This window comes from Kogia breviceps, chromosome 14 (genome assembly GCF_026419965.1).
Source record: "Kogia breviceps isolate mKogBre1 chromosome 14, mKogBre1 haplotype 1, whole genome shotgun sequence".
Classification (NCBI taxonomy): domain Eukaryota; kingdom Metazoa; phylum Chordata; class Mammalia; order Artiodactyla; family Physeteridae; genus Kogia; species Kogia breviceps.
The window spans coordinates 24,575,114-24,595,447 of NC_081323.1; the positions used below are offsets into that span (position 1 = coordinate 24,575,114).

Consider the following 20,334-nt stretch of genomic DNA (forward strand, 5'->3'; position numbering starts at 1 on the left):
CACCACCCTAACCCAGGAGAAACCGCCTCGAATTCACTCCGCAAGCGACGCAGAACAGCGCGGGCATTCCACGCCTCCAAAAGCTGAGGTAAGAGCAGTCCCCGGCAAAATCGAACCTTCCGTGCCGGCTTCCTCAGATGTCGCGCACGCGCACGGGTCACTGGGCGGCCGCCGCGCTAGTGCCCGCCTCTTCTAGGCGGACTACAAGTCCCGGCTTGCCTGTCGCCGCGGCGTCGCTTGGTAACTCGCGCCAGTCGGAGCGCGCTAGGTCGGCTTCGCTGCGCGCCTGCGCCTTGGCGGTCTCTGCGCAGGCGCATTTCTAACTCTTGGGAAGAGAGGGCGGGGTGTTGTTCCCTTTCGCTGATGCAAGAACCCAGTGCGGTGGTGGGAGAGGTGTCGGCAAGGAGCAACGCTGAATCCTGTGCCTGGAGCTGACCTGTCAGACTTTCTGTCCGTGCCGAGCCCACTCGAGCCGCAGCCATGTCCGGGGACGAGGTGAGGGCCTGAGGCTGGCGCTAGATCTAGGGACGGAGGCAGTGAGACAGATCCACCCCAGTGTGGGAGACTGGGCCTGCGGCCTAGCGGCCGGCCGCCGCCATGTGGGGCAGCCGGGCCTAGGCGACGCGGAGCGGCAGAGCCGGCGAGGGCTCCGGAGCCGCGGCTTGGCCGTGCCCCGCTCTCCTCAGGGCGGCGGCGCTGAGGCCGGCGTCCTCCCGTGGCCGGCGTTTCCGGAATGGAGAGCACGTTGAGTCGCCCTCCAGAAGAGAGCTTGAGTGCCCGGTTAATGCCTCAGGTGAACGAGATTGGGGCTGGCGGACCCTGCATTTCTTTCGATTTGACGGTGCAGCTCCAACTCTCATTCTCTGGGCGCTGGTGGTGCCTAGAGGAGCGTCTCTTGGCTCCGGTGGAGCGCCTTAGTTTAAAACATTGCAGGCTGGCTTGTGCTGCCCGGCACCCACCCTTGTTCTCATGTAGAGGGGGATAGGACGAGAGAAAAAGATCCTTCAGCCTGAAAAACTGATTAACCTTTTCGGAAAGTTTTAGGGCGGGAGTCCCTGAGCCTTCCTTAGCAGAGCTCTCAGCGACGTCAGCGGGAAGTCTGAGCTGCAAAGATGCCTGGGTCTTTTTCTACTGTCGTGCTTGTACCTTAGCAAATTTCCTCAAATCCCTTTTTGGCCAGATTTATCCCAGTTTATTTAAAACCAAACGACTTAAAATGAAATTTGACTTTAACTGATATCCGTAGGTATAAACATTGCGGGGAGAGCTACCGCTTACCGGCCAGCTCTCCCCACCAGAAAAAAAACCCTTGAATTTATCATTAATTTCTGTAAACATTCGAGTGCTTGGCCAATAGGGCCTCGGAGAGAAGGAAGAGAAAAATTCGAGACTTTTTCGAGCTTTGGCTTTTGAGGTAGACCCTGGAAGTTCTTTGAATTTCCTCAAGTAGTGGAAAGGCCTGATCCAGGGCAAGGGAGTAGAATATTATCTAATTTGGTTAGAGTTAATCCCTTGAAATATAGGTAGTAGCTAGTTCACGGAGGGATTTGAAGACCAAGTTAAGGAATTTGGATTTTATTCTGGAGGGGATTCTGAGCTCTCATTTGATTTTCATGACAACCCTTTAAGGTGGATATTATTATGCCCAGTTTAGAAATGAGAAAACCGAGGCTTTTAGAGAGTTGTATAATGCCCATGATCAAATAGTAAGTGGCTGAGCCAGTAGTAGAATTCCAAATCTACATTTAGGTGACTAGGAGGGTCTCGCTCTCTTAGGAAGGAAACTGAGTCTGAGGGAGGTACATGGTAGACATTGCTCTAGGCCACTGTATTTCAAAAGTTCTGAGTGGCAGTGTCTCATGCTTGTTTTGTTTCTACCCATTTTCTAAGCTTTTCATAACCTTTAACAAATAAAATACCTATATAGTGCAAAGTTCTCTGGGGTGCTATTCTGTGTTTGGTTTTCTATGGTAAAGTACTTGCAAGTGTTGTGAGAGATTAACTACTAGTTGGTACAGGAGGTAGAAATAGAGTCATTAACAGCGATTTGGAGGGCTGGAGGGTTCAGTTTTAGCAGTGGGATCAGATGTCGAAGGAAGTGGAATATTACTGAAGGGTGAAAAGGATTTCGTCAAGCAGAGATGTCAGAACTAGCATTCCAGCAGAGGACTATGGAAGCCCATAAAGTATTGAGCAGCTTTGCATTTCTCAGATCTACCAGTCCATTTTGTAAACAGGAAATTAGGGCTCAGGGAGGTTAAGTTGCCCAAGATCACACAGCAAGTATGACTAGAATCCTGCCTTTGGCTTCCACTCTGAAGGTATGTGCAGGTTCTGGTTCCTGTAATACTGCTGGATAGATAAGTTTTCTTAGGCCCATCCTTAACTTCTGGCTACTTCACAGACTAGTAAGGATCGAGTGAAGATCTGTACACCGAAATGATTTATAAACTGTGAGGGATTCCTTACAGTGGAAGTAATCCTGCCTGGTAGCCAGGATAGAGCATTAAAGAGCCTACTATTAAAAAGTAATTTATTTCTTTTTTCACATTTCCTTTTTTCCTTTTAATAGTTTTTTAATGTATAGTTGCCATAAACTGCACACACTTCCTTTTAAACCTGGCAAGTAAGCCCCAAACTCACATAACATAATCTCTTTTAAACTAGTGGAACCATGACCTCTAAAAAGCAGTATTCTAGAAATATGAGTGCTGCCTTGTGAGGAAAAATACCCTAATCTGCAGGCATTAAAGTGCTGTCAATAGCTAAGATTATTGCTTATTACTAGGCCCCATTCACAAAGTATCGGAACGTCAGGTTTTCACACAACATAGTAAGGTGTTTTACAAAAGAAACTGATTAAAAATGGAATATGTGTTGTATGAAGTATACAAAACACAGAAGAATACAAAGAGAAAAATCTCCCAGAATCTTATAACCCAGAGATGACAACACATTTGTTCAGAGCATTTGTTCTGCTCACCTTGCTTCTCTGGGTGCTTTTGTAACTCACTCCTGCTTTCTGGGTGGGGTGCGCTGTGGCCTTAAAGTTAACATTCTGAGAAAGGTATGATAGATGGGAGTAGGCTTCCATCTTGCTGAAGCACTTTAGGCTATTGTCAGGGTAACTTTTGCTGCTGTCCCTTTACCTCACTTTCTTCAACCCAACCCAGTGTGGGAAGTTGAAAAGAGAAAACTTTTGAAGGCTTTGTTCTATCTAGAGTTAAAAAAAAGAAAGCTCAAAAGAGTCTGCTTTTCCATAAGTGTCCTGTGAGCAACTATTTGCATCTCACATCCCAGCTAGTTTCATAAACAAAACATTTGGACTGTGATAATTTGTTAAGTCAGATATGAAAGTCTTAAAAAAACCACACATTTTTTTAAAAAAAGATTGATTTATTTTTTATTTATTTTATTTTTGGCTGCATCAAGTCTTAGTTGCCACACGTGGGATCTTCATTGAGGCATGTGGGATCTTTCATTGCGGCACACAGGCTTCTCTCTAGTTGTGGTATTGGGTTTTCTCTTCTGTAGCTGTGGTGCCTGGGTTCCAGAGCTCATGGGCTCTGTAATTTGCAGCACGCAGGCTCTCAAGTTGAGGTGCGCGAGCTTAGTAGTTGTTGCGTGGGCTTAGTTGCCTCGCACCATGTGGGATCTTAATTCCCCGATCCCCACGTCCCCTGCATTGTAAGGTGGATTCTTTACCGCTGGACCACCAGGGAAGTCCCAAAAGACACATTTTTAAAGTTAAGACTGATGTGACCTTGTGGTTTGGGGGAGGTCTGCTTTGGGTACTATTTTGGAATCCCTATTTCCATATTTTTAATTTTTATTTTTTTGTGGTACGCGGGCCTCTCACTGTTGTGGCCTCTCCCGTTGCGGAGCACAGGCTCCAGAAGCACAGGCTCAGCGGCCATGGCTCACGGGCCTAGCTGCTCCGCGGCATGTGGGATCTTCTCAGACCGGGGCACGAACCCTTGTCCCCTGCGTCGGCAGGCGGACTCGCAACCACTGCGCCACCAGGGAAGCCCCCTATTTCCATATTTTTAAAGTCTGGTTTTGCTGAGTGCTGTGAATAAAATGAGGCAATGAGTTTATGTCTTAAGTATCCAGAGAGAGTAATTGAGAGAGGTGTTAATTACTTCAATGTACAGTTCTTTCATGTTTATAACCCTTTACAAGGCTACAACAACCGTACTGTTTCCCTGTGGACCTGTATGAATGTTTTTCAGAGCATAACAGGGTGGTTGTGAGGATGTCCTTTGATGATTTTAGGATCCCCCTTATCTTTAGTCTGTCTTGCTGAATAATAGTTAAAACATAATTAATATTCTAGGGAACTTGATACTTGGAAAAAATGCAATAAGTGAATGTAAGCCCTGCCAGACAACCAAATTTATAGTGCCTGGAGTGTTGTTGGTCCTTTTGCCAAACCTCCATACTTCAGGAATAAGGATGAATTATAGCTTCTTCCCTGGAACAGATTACAACACTCCATGTAGACCCAGTTGGTCAGCAGTGGGGAACTCCTTCCTCCTGGCTCTTCTATCCTCTTCTCTAAGTTTGCCAGATTATGTTCCTCAGCCTGACTGCTTTTCAGAATTACTCATTTATACAATTAGAGCCTTCTTAATGTTGGAGGGGATAACTTTGAAATGAGGCTGTATCAATTTCCAGAATGTCTTGCAAATCCTTCTCTGTTGGGTGAGGACGATACTTAATACTACCCTACCTTATTACACACCATAGTTTGGTTTCAGTGTAGCTCAGTTTCCTTAATGTACTTGGGACATAAAGGAATTTAAGTTAATCAGAATCAGTTTTGGGAATTTTTTTGAGTTTCATGATATGTCTTGGAAATTAGATCACCCTGAGTTGATGAAATTTCAGTGATAGGAATCAAGAGATACCATGTTTTGTCAACTGTAAAGCATTATATAAATTGTATAATAATTGCTAACATTTATTGAGTACTTTTGTGCCAGGCACTGCGCCAAGTGTTTTATATTTACTTACTTATTTAGTCCTCCTAATAACCTGGTGAGATTTGGTTTTGTTTCTGCTACTGATCTCCATTTTACAACTGAGGCAAGGAGAGGGCAGGAACTTACCTGGGGTAACAAAAGTAAGAACCAGAGTCAGGATTTGAATTCAGTCAGTTAGGTTCTAGACTTGTGCTTTTAAACACTTTATCTGTATTTTTTAATGTTCCAGAAACAAAAAGCAGAGTAAAAGGTTGTATAGAAGTTTCTTTTACTCAGAGATTTGCTACATGAAGGGCTGCTGATGGATTTCCTTAAAGGCTTGTCTGAGTTTCATGATAAAAAATTTTTTTAACGTTTTTTTAATCAGTTCAAGTCTCCTGGTATAGCAACCCCAGGTTACCAACCTTAAGTAAAACACATATGACTTGTCTAGGCGTTGGTTTTCTCATTCATAAAGCGAGGGGTGAAGCATGGGTTATTGCTAAGATCCCTCTCCTAAATTCTGTTATCTTGTGATAATTTTAAATTAAAAGACATGTACATATGTTTTGGGGAAGCACCCCCTCAACTTTTAATAGTATAAAGAAGGTTGCATATGTGTGTGTCTGTGTGTATTTTTTTTTTTTTTTTTTGTAAAATCCTTTTAGATACTTTAATGCGTCAAATACTCTTTCTTTTAAGAGTATGCCTTTTGAGAATACAGCATACTTGGAATGTGAGTATCATTAAAAATAATCACGTGGTCCCCTTTTTTATTATCTTCTAAACAGATGATTTTTGATCCTACTATGAGCAAGAAGAAAAAGAAGAAGAAGAAGCCGTTTATGTTAGATGAGGAAGGGGATGCTCAGACAGAAGAAACCCAGCCCTCAGAAACAAAAGAAGTTGAGCCAGAGCCAACTGAGGAGAAAGATGTAGAAGCCGATGAAGAGGACAGTAGGAAAAAAGGTAAGTGGCAGACATGAGAGAGTCACTGTTGTCCTGGGAGACCTGGTTCTCTTCCATCAGTGTGTTTTGGATTTTGTGCACATAGTGGCCTCTCAGCCTGAGAGGCTATCTATTACAGTGAAGCTGAAGCCATCAGCAGTCTGTGTGCATGGGACCTTGCCAGATTTCTGATCGACTTGTTTCAGGGAAAATTCCACTGAATCCACAAGACAGAGATGACAAAACTTTGTTACTCCAGGGCTGGTTTTTCTAGTCTAGCCTTTCGGATGTCTCTTTTCCAGTTTTAATGGTGGTTGTGTTTGAGTGTAGGCAGAAAGAAATGGGACCAAGATAAACAGTTTTGTGTCTTAACAAGTTTGAAAACATATGGAAGACATTAAAATTACAGCCTAAAATATTTGGGTTTAGACACCAGCATGAGCTGTGCTCTAACACAGACAGCATTTGACAATTAGAAATAAATGATTAAATAAACATATTTATGTCTATTGAATAGAAGACACTGTACTAGGGATAGAGAAAATTAACATTCATTGAGCATCTACCATGTGCTAAGCATCTTATACATGTTTAGAACAAACTTGGAAAGTAAATCATTCTTTTATTAAGACAATTAATTCATAAATAGCTCCTTGAAAAACTTTGTAGTAAGAGCTCTTTAAAATATTTCTAGTGTACAATAGGGCAGAACAAATAGAAAACTTATTGAACCAAACCCATTATTACTCACTAATGGTGGATAAAATTTCATTTTATTCATATTGTAGCCTCATTTTAATGAATGTGAAATACTTTATAAGGCCCTTTGTTGATTGATTGATTGAATAACTCGTTGAGCTAGGCACTGGAATTTAGGTGAGAAAGGTCTAGCCCCTTAGTATCTCATTGGGAGATAGACAAGCAGCTGGTAAACACCTCTGTTGAAGTGATAGAAGGTACTATCAAAGCACCTAGGAGACACCTAACCCAGTTGGGAAACAGGAGGGATAGGCTTAGAGAAGACTTCTTGGTGGAAGTAACTTGTAACTTCTAACAAAGATCCTGTGAGATGAAGGTAAGAGCTGTGTGGGAGGGCCCATAGGAAGGCTTGAAGGTGAGAGACGCACACTTCACTAAGAAGCAGAGGTAGTTCAGTTGAGCTGGAACTAGGAATTAAGGTGTGGGAGGTGAGAGAGTAGGCAGAAGTAGAGAGATAAAGCTGGTGAGCCTTGGAAATTATGTTAGAACCCTGACTTTGTCTTGGGAACAGTGAGGCATCATATGGTCAGATGACTAAATAAATATTCCCAACACGGTCTCCTAACCAGATTTTTCCTACAAAGCTTTGAGTTGACCTGCCATTGTGTTTTCAGAACCCTAACCTTTGTGGTTGTGGAGGAATTACTGTGCTAATTAATACCAATCTCGCTATTCTGGTGACTTGATCGATTAATAGCTGAAGCATTGGTTTAACTCATAATTTAATATTTCACCTTCTGCTATTTGTTAATAATTGATCATCTCAATTATCTTTTTAGATGCTTCTGATGATCTAGATGACTTGAACTTCTTTAATCAGAAGAAAAAGAAGAAAAAAACAAAAAAGATATTTGATATTGATGAAGCTGAAGAAGGTGTAAAGGTAGTATTGCTTTCTTATTGAAGGTAAAATTTGACCTCTTGAAAGGTTGCTCGTGGCTGATGTTTCTCCCTGTTTGTCTCATCTCTTACTAGTTTTGCTTTTGTTATTAAGTATTTAGTCACCACTGTTAAGGTCAGTTTCTTGGGATTTTTGTCTGACTAGGTACCTTAAAGGGATGATGGTTCAAAGGAATGTAAATTTAGGTTTTACACATTGTATTGTGTGCCATTAAGATGATTACAAAATGCTACTTGTCATTAATCATACTGAGATTGGCTGAGGAGAGAGATTTCTGTGAGAAATCCTATAGAGCAAATATAGTTTCTTCCGTTAAACTTTTGGTAGCATGTTGAGGATACACAAATTGATGTGTATTCTTCTGAGCAGCAAAGAATGAACCCCAGCCTGTGGTGGTTGGTGGCTGATGATATTATAGCCTGTAGGAGAACCAGAGCACTCAGGTTGGTTTTATGGAGTTCTCTGATCTTGTAAGGACTTGAGGCCCTGTAATTGTCTTATTACTGGATTGATTTCTAATACAAATATCTCAGAATTATGAGAGAGAAAGAGTAGAATACACATACACATGCACTAAGTTGTCACCTTTTGTGCCCTTTACCCAAATTTTTCCTTGGCAAATTATTTATTTGCTCAAATTCAAGTAAATAAGGTGTATCCCACACATAGCAGTAATTCATTGAGTTTTGGAAACAATGTCACAATTTTAATGACTTGGTTAATTCAGCAAATATGTGTTAATGATGATAGTGAGTCAGGCATTGTGTGCTAATTGTTAGGGTACTGAAATAAATAAGATATTTTTCCTGTTTTTGGAGGTTCAGGGATAATTTAGAGTTCTTTAGAACAAGATTATTTTACCTGGATTTATCCTACTCTCTCCTTGTTTGGGGATTTTCTTCTGTTCCTACTGTTATAAGGAAATTGATAAAGAGGAATGCTCAAATTATGTTGAATGAATGAGGTATAAATATCCTGGGTAACAAGGTGACACATCAGAGATGTGCCACAGAAAGTCTTGGTTAACAAATTTCTCTAGTAGCTTTTGTCCTGAAGAGTCACTTATAAGCTCTAATTTAGTGCTTGGATACTTTTTCTCTGCTACTGAAGTCATAACGTAAGAGGTTACAAGTACCCTTATCAGGCAAGACATGGGCATTAACTTGAGGCTGAAGTGTTTTTAAGATCCTGGGTTACTCTCCCCCTGAATTTTCAGAGCACCACAGGGCTTTTGAAAAATCTTCAAAAACACTATGTGCTATTCTCTACCTTTCACTGGGTCTTAGCCTCAGGTTGGAAATTGATCTTACTGGGATAAAATAATAATACAGGACTAGAAGCTGGCTGATGTGTGCTAATTTATATTTAGCATGTCTGAGTTTCTCATTTACTGACTGTCATCTTATTAGAGACTAGGTTAGTATCAGGTTTCTTGTCTAGTGTTATCCAGCTAATACACATGGGCTGATTGGTCTTTGATGGCCAAAAGTGGCACTGAGACTACACAGCTGGATTTGGCATCTCAAGGCTGAGCTTCATTTACCCCCGGCTATTCCAACTTTTCTGCTGATTAGACTTCTAAAATTACTATAGCCATTTACAGAGTAGTTCAGGATGTAGGTGCACAAAAATAGATATTGATGGGTAATGTGGACAGCACACTTCAGGGTGGGGAGTTGGATACACTGGTGAAAGGAGGTGAGATTAGAAGGCTGGAGACTGAAACTGGCCCTTTCTACTCTTCTGGTGTTTTTTTATGTCTCATTTCAAGGTTATGCCCTATTTACATCCATGACTATAGCAGCTAATCTTGGGATCAAGCTTTACCTTGTCTCTATCCATTCATCATAGCACCCTAATTCTCCATGGGTTCTGCCTTCTCCCTCTTCCATGGTTTCATCTATTGAAGTGATGCCCAAAGACCTCCTCACAGTCTGGTGTCAGGCTGGCTGTGGTATAAAAAAAATTTGGTCTTTGTCCCCGGTTCCTGGCACAGCTCCTAAGACTCTTGGAATCTCTAGATGTGAGTTCGGTCACCAGGAGCCAGTGATTTAATCAATCATGCCTGCATAATGAAGCCTCTACAAAAAACCTTTCATGGGTTTCTTTCATGGGTGAGCTCCATAAAAAACCCTTAAACAGTGGGGTTTGGAGAGCTTCAGGATTGGTGACCACACTGGGGTGTTGGGAGAGTGGTATACTTGAAGAGAGCATGGAAGCACTGCACTCCTGCCTCCCTTTCCTTGCTCTATGCATGTCTTCCATTTGGCTATTTCTGAGCATATCCTTTATAATATTGTATATATATATAAAATATAATAAAGTAATAGTTAAGTAAAGTGTTTTCCTGAATTCTCTGAGTCCTTCTAGCAAATTATTGAACCAGGGGTGTGTAGGAACCTCTGAATTTGAAGTAGGACATATGTATTGGAAACCTGGGGACTCTATACTTGTACCTGGCCTCTGAAATGAAGACAGTCTTATGCGACTCAGCCCTTAAACCCATGGAGTTTGTCACTAACTCTGGATAGTGTTAGAACTGCATTGAATTGTAGGTCACCTAGTTAGTGTCAGAGAGTTGGAGAATTGAGGTGGAAAAACATCACGTATTTGGTGTCAGAAGGAAAAAAAAAACCCTCCTACGAACTGCATCAGAATACTTAGAAACTTATCTAAAACATTCCTGAACCCCATTACTGCTGAAGATTGTCACTGAGAAGATTTAAGAATCTTTGTTTCTTTGATTCTGACAGTGGCCTGGTTTAAAAACATGGACAATAATTATAGTAAGATCCCAAGGCTGATGGATAAAAGAAAGGAAAAGGTCCCACAAAAGTGTCTTAAAATTTTTCCAGTTTAAATGACAGACTCTGAACCAGTTTGGTTCACCTGTGAGAGAGAGTTCTGATCTGTAACTTCAGTTTTGAATATTTAATCTTTTTTTCCTCCAAAACCATGTCAGCCCATGTCATTTAAAAATAATGATAATAATCCTAGTAGCAAAATGTTGAGACTCTTATCTCACTTTCTTAGGACCTTAAGATTGAAAGTGATATTCAAGAACCAGCTGAACCAGAGGATGACCTTGACATTATGCTTGGCAATAAAAAGAAGAAAAAGAAGAATGTCAAGTTCCCAGATGAGGATGAAATACTAGAGAAAGATGAAGGTAATATTGGGAGCTTAGCTCATTTGTAGGCTACACAAGCCTTTGGCTTAGTCACTTCCATTGGTGGCCTCCTTATTTATTTATTTTTTGCCTCTTATTTGCACTGCTTAATAATGGAAGCTAAAAGGAAACAGAATCTAACTTCATAATGACAGTTTAAAAGATTTCATCGGGGAAGAACTTGGCAATTGTGATTACATTAAAACATACTGATTTAGACTGTTGGGACAATTACTGTAACTGAATTTTAAATGTTAAAAAATCTTTTACTGTTTTGTTAAAAGTGCTATTTATTAGCTTCTAAGTGCTACAGCTGCTTTAGAGAACTTTAGTATAGTCAGCAGATAGGTTTTTATGGATGTATATGTTTCTTAAGTGCTTCAAAACAGGTAGGCATTTTTTTCCTCTAATTATCCCAGTACATTATTTTATCTTATGTTTGTTAAATCAAGAAACAGTTGAGTGTGTCTGTATTACCACACATTCCTAGAGAGGTCTCTATTAAGGGTGGTTTATGAAAATCGTAACATCCCCTTAAGGAATATGGGGTTATTTGTGAGCCTTGATGCCTTTATGCTTGAGGCTGTTGTGAATACAGTTGTGGGAAGGAAGACAAATGTCTTTGAAGCTTTCATTTCTCTAGATATGCTTCTCCCTTCTCCCCTTTTTGTTATTGTATCAGGCTCTACCCCTCATTTTTACAGTCTTTGTTATCTGTAGCTTTAGAAGATGAAGACAGCAAAAAAGATGATGGTATCTCATTCAGTAACCAGACAGGCCCTGCTTGGGCAGGTTCAGAAAGAGACTACACATATGAGGAGGTAAGACAAATTCTGTTATGAAAGGGGGCTAAACTGTTCAGTAGAACTCAAAACAAAAGCAGGATAAATGTTCCCTGAATTGAAAGGACCATTGAAATATAGGTTGATAATGAAACAGACCCAGAGAGGTCACACAGCCAATGCACAGCACTGCCTGATGCCGACGTTTGGGGCAGGCTGTCCACAATGTGGCAGTCATTATAGTCCTCACTGTTCCATCTGAATCCATGAACTTCTGAGGTCTTTGGAGCCCCACTGAAGGGGGACAGTAGGGAGAGGGAGTGGCTAATAGGGGGCCATAGTAGTCTGGAGTTTGCTTGTTCAGGTTAGTCTGAATTTTACTTCTTCAGGTACCATATACTTTCCCACAGAAACAGTGGAATTAGGGGCTTGTTCATTCCTTTAACTTTGAACAAGGAACTATTAAGCATCCATAATGGACCAGTTCCTGGTTGAGAACCGAGTCTTGCTTTCAGGGAGCTCCCAGAACATGTGATGTGTGTGTACATTTAGTAAAAAGTAAAGTTTGTTCTGTTTAAAGGAAAAGCACAATGACTCAAGTGGGAACGTTATACTCCTGCTATTAACAAGACTGTACATGAATACCACTTTATCTCTATAGCTACTGAATCGAGTGTTCAACATCATGAGGGAAAAGAATCCAGATATGGTTGCTGGAGAGAAAAGGAAATTTGTCATGAAACCTCCACAGGTCGTCCGAGTAGGAACCAAGAAAACTTCTTTTGTCAACTTTACAGATATCTGTAAATTGTAAGTTGGTTAATGCAGAGTCTCCATCCTAAATGCTAGATTCTCAGTGGAGTGTATGTTAAATATGCTTATTGTGGACTTTTTTATTAAAAGTAGAAAGAATGCACAGGTGTCGGGGTTGGGTTGAGGGAGGTCACAGTTCAAGTCCGTCAGATTTCGATTCATAGGTCTTCAGGCTTGTTTTATTGGGCATCCAGAAGTGAGAGAATCCCACTCATGCTGACTCATGAGGATCCTAACTAGATGGAGTGAAGAGTAAGAAGGCTGACTGTAGTCCTTAGACAGGGGCCTGGAGAGCCCAGGGAGGTAGAAAAGCTCATCAGCCTGGTGTGGGCCTCCAAGCAAGTACAAGCAGTGAGCTTTGGGAAAGCAGCTGAATTTAATGTGCTTCTTCCTTGGATGGTTATTGCCAAGACACAGTTGATGAGATTTCGACTTTCTTAATTACCATCGAATTTCATGCCTGTCTCACCCCCAGGTCACTGTCTGGGGCTGGCTCTTCTCAAAGCTCCTCAGCTACACCTTTTCTGGCAGGTTCCTTAGGGCAACTGACTTACCTCCTGTTCTTTTTAGTTTTATAAGTGATACATGCTTGTTGCAGATAAAAGGGAAAACAACAGTAAACAAAATATAATCACTAAAAATTCCCTGCCCAGAGTCACCACTTGTTTTCATTGCTTAGGCATGACTTAAAAAGTTTTAGACTTTTTTGCTGATGATGATAGTAGTATATAGAAAAATTAGAAAATACAGACCTACTAAAGAAGAAAAGTCATCTGTAAGTCCACCATTAAGAGATAGGTAATCAGTTTAATGTTTTGCTACTTTTATGTGTCTACATATTTTTAAATAAATTGGTATTATACTGGTTTTTAACATATATTTCTCTTAATATATTGTGAAATTTTTACCCTTATCATTAAATAGTCTTTTAAATGTTTTTAGGAGTTATACAACATATTCTTTTTTTATATGTATAGAAATTTTTTTTCTCCCATTGTATGGATTGTCTTTTCACTTTCTTGCCATCCTTTGAAGCACAAGGCTTTAAATATTTTATTTATTTATTTATTTATGGCTGCATTGGGTCTTTGTTGCTGCGCGTGGGCTTTTCTCTAGTTGCGGCGAGTGGGGGCTACTCTTCATTGCGGTGCACAGCCGTCTCATTGAGGTGGCTTCTCTTGTAGCGGAGCACGGGCTCTAGGCGCATGGGCTTCAGTAGTTGTGGCACGCGGGCTCTAGAGTGCAGGCTCAGTAGTTGTGGTGCACGGGCTTAGTTGCTCTGTGGCATGTGGGATCTTCCTGGACCAGGGATACAACCTGTGTCCCCTGCATTGGCAGGAGGATTCTTAACCACTGTGCCACCAGGGAAATCCCTATACAACATATTCTGACAGTTCCTTAGTTGTACATTGTTGCCCCCGATTTTTCATTATCAGAGGCAGAGCTTTAGGAAACATCCTTATACATGTATTTCAGCAGAACTCAGAATAGAGCCTTAGGGCAAAAATTCCCAAAATGGAATTGCCTAGTCACAAGGAATGGACATTTTTATGGCAAACATTGGCAAGTTGCTTTACAACAAGTTTATACCAGTTTATACTCCCAGTAGCAACATAAGTGTCCACCTGTTTTATTAATATTTTCACCAACCCTTACTCATTACATTTTTGGGAAAAAAAAACTTTTAAAAATTGTAACTTTTTAAAAATAACTTTAAAAAATTGTAATAGTAACATCTACTTACTGGAACAAGCTCAAACAGTGCCAAATGAATAGAATTAAAAAGTGAAAATACTGAGTGGCCTTGCTCTGTATTTGCTTTTTTCATTTTATATGGATACATCTTTTTGGGGTTTTTTTTGTTTTTTTTTTTGAGACCTGTATTATTTTAAAAGCAAGATAGAATGGATGTACCATAATTTATTTAACCACTTCCCAGTTGGTGAATATTTTAGCTGTTTTAAATTTTCTGCTATTGTGCTGCTGTGAAATACTTCCCTTTTTAAATTTTATTTTATTTTTTGTGGTACGCGGGCCTCTCACTGTTGTGGCCTCTCCCATTGCGGAGCACAGGCTCTGGACGCGCAGGCTCAGCGGTCATGGCTCATGGGCCCAGCTGCTCCGTGGCATGTGGGATCTTCCTGGACCGGGGCACGAACCCGTGTCCCCTGCATCGATAGGCGGATTCTCAACCACTGCGCCACCATGGAAGCCCCCCTTTTTTTAAATAAAAAAAATTGCAAACAAGAAATATATAGGAATTAGCATAAGAAATACCCAAGTATTCATTGCCTCAATTTGGTGTATTTTGACCTTTTGACACATTTGCTTCATATCTTTTTGCTTTACAAAGAGGGCTTTACAGTTACAGTTTAAGGCCATCTTTATATCTCTTTCTGATCCCTTTTACCTTCCTTCCTAGAAAAAGATTTTATCCTCTAAAGTTGGTATTTACCTTTCCTGTCCCTGTTTATAGACATTTACCAATGTGTATATGTTTGTAAATAAAATGTAATATTGTTTTATGGGCTTTGAAATGTAAACAAATGCTATCATTTATCTTCATTTCAGAATTTGATGAACTGTGCTAAAATTCACCTCATAGCTGAGTAATAACAAATTAAAACAGTGAACAGGGTGAGGTTTTTAGAAGTTTGGTTAGATTTCCATGAAAGATAAGGTTTATATTATTCCACTTTCTTTTTAGATTACATCGTCAGCCCAAACATCTCCTTGCATTTTTATTGGCTGAATTGGGTACAAGGTAAGAAACTACATTCACATTTATGTATAGTTACTTACAGTATTAATGGACATTTCTTAAGAACTTCTCTTACCTTGAAAAGATATGTAACACGCTTAGGAAAAAAAAATTCACTTTATTGTCAGAAGAACTTTTAGGGCCATGAAGGAGAAAAACTTGTTCATTTCTATGGGAGGTTGGTTACTTGGGAATAGGAAACAAAGTTCACCTTGGCTCCTCTGTGAACAGACCTTTTGGTATACCAGAGTGAGCACCATGGCTCTGCCATGTTTAGAGTTTCCTGTCATTAATTGGAATTCTTGGGTCTTTTTATGGAGCAAATACCAGATTTCAGAGGAAGCCATTTTCTTAGGACAGAATTTATTTTCTAAATTGTAAATAGGCTGTTGATGGAGCACCGCTTATAAATTGATGAGTGGCATGGGAGAAACATTGAAACACATATCCATAATTAAATAGTTACTTCCCTGTCTTTAGGGCTCTCCTGTCACCACACCAGTCCATCACCATTCGGGGGGGCCAGTGTCCCATGGAGCCCATCCCAGTTAGTTTGGCCATAAGTGCTAGGAAGCTGAATGTCCCTTTAAAAATAAGTAATGCAGAATTAGGGCATAATAAATATGACTAAGACATTGAGTGTCCATTGTATGCCAAGCACTTTTTTGGGTACCATCTCAGTCTTTATAAACAGTTATGTGAACTGTTAGTAGAAACTAATATTACCCTTGTCTTACACATTTGGAAACAGGTTTGGTGAAGTGAAATTGTATGGTTGGTAACATAGCTAGTTAATTGCAGTCAAGATGTAAACTCAGGTCTGCCTTTCTCAGGAGCTTAAACTCTTAGAAGCTTTAATCCTGTGCCTTTGTGGCAGTACAGAGATAACTGAGGTGTCCTGTTCTCTTCCTACTCTTGAAACTCAGTTTGTTGTAATTGGCTGTATTTGCTTTGGGGTTAAGGAGTAATTTACTTGACCAGTGGTAGATATGTGGACTGTGTTGTAGAAGAATTGTTTTAAATGTAAATTTGTTATAGTCATTGTTTTCAGCTTGCATAAACTGATGGAGTAAAAGGTAGTGTTTTTCCTACTTCTCAGAATAATTTAGTTTTTGTAGAGGTGAGGTAAATTATAACGAGTTGTGACCAGTGAACTTATGGTCAGTGGGCTAAATATTATAGGGTTGCTGAGAAAATTCAATTTCTTTTGACAATAAATGAAAAAAATTTCTTGCATCAAGCATTGAATTCACTGTAGCCTAGAGATTAGGGGTTGCAGTTCATGGAGGATGATAATAAACTCTTACAGTTAAAGGAGAATCACAGGAGAGGTTCTTGCAAAAGTCAGTTTTATAATAAGATACGGAGCAAATATAAATTTAATGCTGCTTGGCTGAATTTTGTTTCATTTTGTGGTTTGTAATTTTTAACAAATGATGTCTAGCTGAGAGCTTTGCTTTCTCAAAAGTACTTGTCACCAACTTCTTTTCAAGTTTCTTTTTAAGCACCATTGACAACATGAGACCTGTGATTTCAACTGTACTTTTGAGGGAGGGTTGTAACAGCTTTACAGATACACTTCACACATGTAAATATGTACAATCCAGTGGTTTCTAATTTGTTCACATAGTTAACCATCACCACAATTTTAGAACATTTTCATCAGCTGTGTGTGACTGAATCAAAAGATTTGGTCTTAGAATTTTTAAAGATATCTGTAGTTCCTTTCATATTTTTTGTATTTATAGCCTACCTCACTGCTTTGCATGTGGTATGCATTCAGTAAAAGTGTGATTGTCCTTTTGTTGGGTGAATGGGTCATCACACAGACAGTTAAGGAATAAATTTGTTTTAGACTTAAAATCAGTTACAAATCAGATTTGTTGCTGTAGACTTAATTAATTAAAAATTGAATTTAATGTTATGAAATAGGGTCATCAGGTACCAACTACTTAATTAAAAATAAATTTTGAGAAACCAGGTAGTACTGCTTCTAGAACTTATCCTGTGCCATTGAATATATTTTAAGTTCGTTAAATGTAAAGGCCCTGGAATTTGATTCCTTTTAGGAAAAAAAAAATAATAATGGAGATATTTTTGTTTTCTTTCATAGTGGTTCTATAGATGGTAATAACCAACTTGTAATTAAAGGAAGATTCCAACAGAAACAGATAGAAAATGTTTTGAGAAGATATATCAGTAAGTTTATAATTTTTAATATGTCACTCTGAAATGTTCTTATTGGGCTGAAATATTTTGGAGGACAGCCATTGGTTTTTAATGAAGCCGGAAAGGCTGGCCTTAGAAGATGAGGGAAAACGATAGTGGTGGGGAGCTGGGGTGGGAGGCGGCTCTTGGTGGCGGATTAGGGGTCATGGGGAGGGATTTGGATTTCCTAAGACGACCCAGCTGATCAAGGCTGCTGGTTGGTTCCAGGCTGTAGGCCAAGTCAGAGAAATGTGTCTGCACTCAGACCTGGCCTGACCCAGTTTTGTTACCTTCCTAATCACTTAAAATTGGCAGATCTGTTCCCACCTAGGAAAGCTAGTAAGTTCTCTAAGTGGCTCTCCTGTAAACACAGCCAGGAGTAGGCATTTGGCAAGTGTCACTGCTTCTTTGGACATTTGGGGTCTTTTTTCAACCCATTGTTAAGTACGTGAAGCGTCACATCAGATAGCTTGTGTTTTCTTACCCCTAGAATACCTAAGTGTAGCTAAGATAAGCTTTCCTGGTTTGGGTGCCAGTGTGGGCTTGCAGTCAGTAGAAGTGTTTCAGAAGAAAGAAACCTCTGGCTCACTGTGGCTACCAGGTAATTCCTTATGTTGTTTTTTCTGCAGAGGAATATGTCACCTGTCACACGTGCCGATCACCGGACACAATCCTGCAAAAGGACACCCGACTCTATTTCTTACAGTGTGAAACTTGTCATTCTCGATGCTCTGTTGCCAGCATCAAAACTGGCTTCCAGGCTGTCACAGGCAAGCGAGCACAGCTCCGTGCCAAAGCTAACTAATTTGCTAATCACCACTGATTTTGCAAAGTGTGTTGTGGAGATTTGGCTGGACAGGTTTACCATCAGAGTGGATATACCACTGTACTAAAGACAAGATAGAAAAGCTGCCAAGTTCTTTGGCATGTGGCCGGTTGGTCTGAAATTCTTGCAAGATGCCGTTGCTCAAGCTGTTGACATACTCATTGCCTACTTTAACAACTATCAGAGAAATACGATGGGGTAAGGCGGTGCTTTTTTAAAATCGTTCATAGACTTCTGTAAAATGCAAGATAAATTAAAGTTATTACTAACAGTGATTCTTTCAATTTGGTTTGTCCTTCAGTTTTCTTTTCTACAAAAAAAAATTATGCCTAATGAATTTAGCAGAACAGTTTGTGCCTAGGCTCTGGCGAGGTCTCCGTATCCTAGTCCTGAGAAACTTCAGCTGGGTAGCCATTTTCCTTCTCAGCTGCCTGGTATACCGGAAGTAGACACAGCTTCATGTGAGAGGGTGGTTGGAGGATGAGGTCTGGGAGGACAGCTTGTTTTCAGTGTCCAGTGAACGATTTTATAGACTTGAATTCTTTTCATTATGTGAGGATTGTTGCCACTACCTCACTGCTAAGTCCTCCAGCTGTTACTACATGAGGGAATACAAGGTGCTAAGTACCTTCCTTAGCATTTTCTTCCTTATTGGCCACTAAGAGAAGTTTAGAGATAACAGCCTTTGGGTGTGTCTTGTTAACTGGCACTCCAAGAAAAACCCCTGTTGGGCCTCTGTTGGTGAGGAAGTGGTGTGGCATGTGCAGTAGAGAGAACTCTTGAGAGTCCAAACCATGATGCTAGAGGAAGCTTTTCTTTTTCCTCCCCAACTTGTGTTCTGGGTTTGAAAAAGACCCACCACAAATGCTTTTTCTATTTTCTGTAGCTTTTGAATGTGATCATGAGAAACTAAGAGGTGATATTGCTTGTGTGGTGCTTCTGGGGCTTCCTTCTGGTTCTGCCTTTTGTGGTTTTGGCCAAAAAGGTATTTCTCCACTGAGCACAGGGGAAAAGATCATCTTACATGTCTGCTGTGATCTGCCTTGCACGTACTTGCCAAGGATAAGGGCATAATGCTGGTCCTCACTTTCTTGTTGCCAGACTATTCCAGGAGCAGTCACTCAGCCTTGAATGTCTTGACTGTGTTGTTTTTAATCACTGTGACCCTTAATTTTAAAGTATAGGCCAAGTGTTGTAAAGCATCTTGGCCAAGAAGCAGTGGAGGGGGCAGAGCATTCCCTCAACCCAGTAGGACCTGAGGGGACTACACACTGGCTGAGCTGCCAGCACTGCCCTAATGAACTCAACTGCTGTTTATGATTTCATCTTCCTTCTTTTGTATCTATAGCCACACAATTTTCAATGTCAGATGTTACCGCGTGAATAAAGCAAGGATCAGTGCCTCTTGTGGAATTAGCGCTTTTGTGCTTATATATGTGTGTTTTGTTCATTTCTTTAGTGGGGAGACATGGGACTTTAGAGTTTGGTGACAGACTGGCAATTTCAACTCCAGTTCTTAACGCCAGTTTCAAAACAGATTCTCTGGACTGATCCTAACTCTGAGATAGTCCAGTTGAGGTATTGTTTGGTTAAAATTGGATTGACTGTAGCAGACACATTTAAAATGATGGGTTGCCCTAGGTTACCCATTCACAATAGCATCAGCTTCTCTTCTGTCTACTATATCACCTCATACCAACCACAGCTCAGCTGGAAGGAACCTTTTATGGAGTGACAAAGCAAAGGCCATTGAGAGTTTCTGATCAAGAGCCATGGTTATACAGGAACCAGACCACCATTTCCAAACTGTCTTAGGAAGCAGTGTTGAAGAGTGTTCCTAATTATGCCGGGTGCGGGGTGGGATGTTCCATGGTAAAGAAGAGTTTGAGACTAGATAAACATGCTCCGTGACTGCCTAAGTCTTTTGTATGCTGATGTGTGTGCATTTTCATAAGCACGTAAACATGCAGTTATATCTCTAGTCTTTATAAAACCCTCTTGACTCCATACCTGTCCCCAGCCTCACCTACAAAAAAGCTTAAGCTTTTCCTAAGATCTCCTCCTGGCTCACTCTACACTTCAGAGGTCCCTGCCCACTGCTTGTCAACTGTTGTTTCCCCTCTGGCCACTGTTAAGTGCTGAGAGCCGGGAGTATGCGTGTTCACTGATGTATCCCCATGCCTAGAGCAAGCAGTGCCTAGCT

General features: G+C 40.6%; 1 protein-coding gene across 1 annotated transcript; it reads left to right on the forward strand.

The window, feature by feature from the left end:
* Positions 1–309: 309 nt before the first annotated feature.
* On the forward strand, positions 310–19,544 carry EIF2S2 (eukaryotic translation initiation factor 2 subunit beta). Its single transcript, XM_059039096.2, has 9 exons — positions 310–495; positions 5,756–5,933; positions 7,451–7,554; positions 10,606–10,741; positions 11,462–11,562; positions 12,185–12,333; positions 15,044–15,100; positions 17,211–17,296; positions 17,935–19,544. Exons 1-9 carry the CDS (start codon positions 481–483, stop codon positions 18,108–18,110), a joined length of 1,002 nt encoding a protein of 333 aa, XP_058895079.1. The 5' UTR covers positions 310–480; the 3' UTR covers positions 18,111–19,544.
* The last annotated feature ends 790 nt before the right edge of the window (positions 19,545–20,334 follow it).

Bases quoted from the DNA above. Each gene is read 5' to 3' on its own strand.
- EIF2S2 (XM_059039096.2), top strand. The intron at 15,101-17,210 runs GTAAGAAACTAC...TTTCTTTCATAG, and splicing joins TTGGCTGAATTGGGTACAAG to TGGTTCTATAGATGGTAATA. The intron at 17,297-17,934 runs GTAAGTTTATAA...TTTTTTCTGCAG, and splicing joins TGTTTTGAGAAGATATATCA to AGGAATATGTCACCTGTCAC.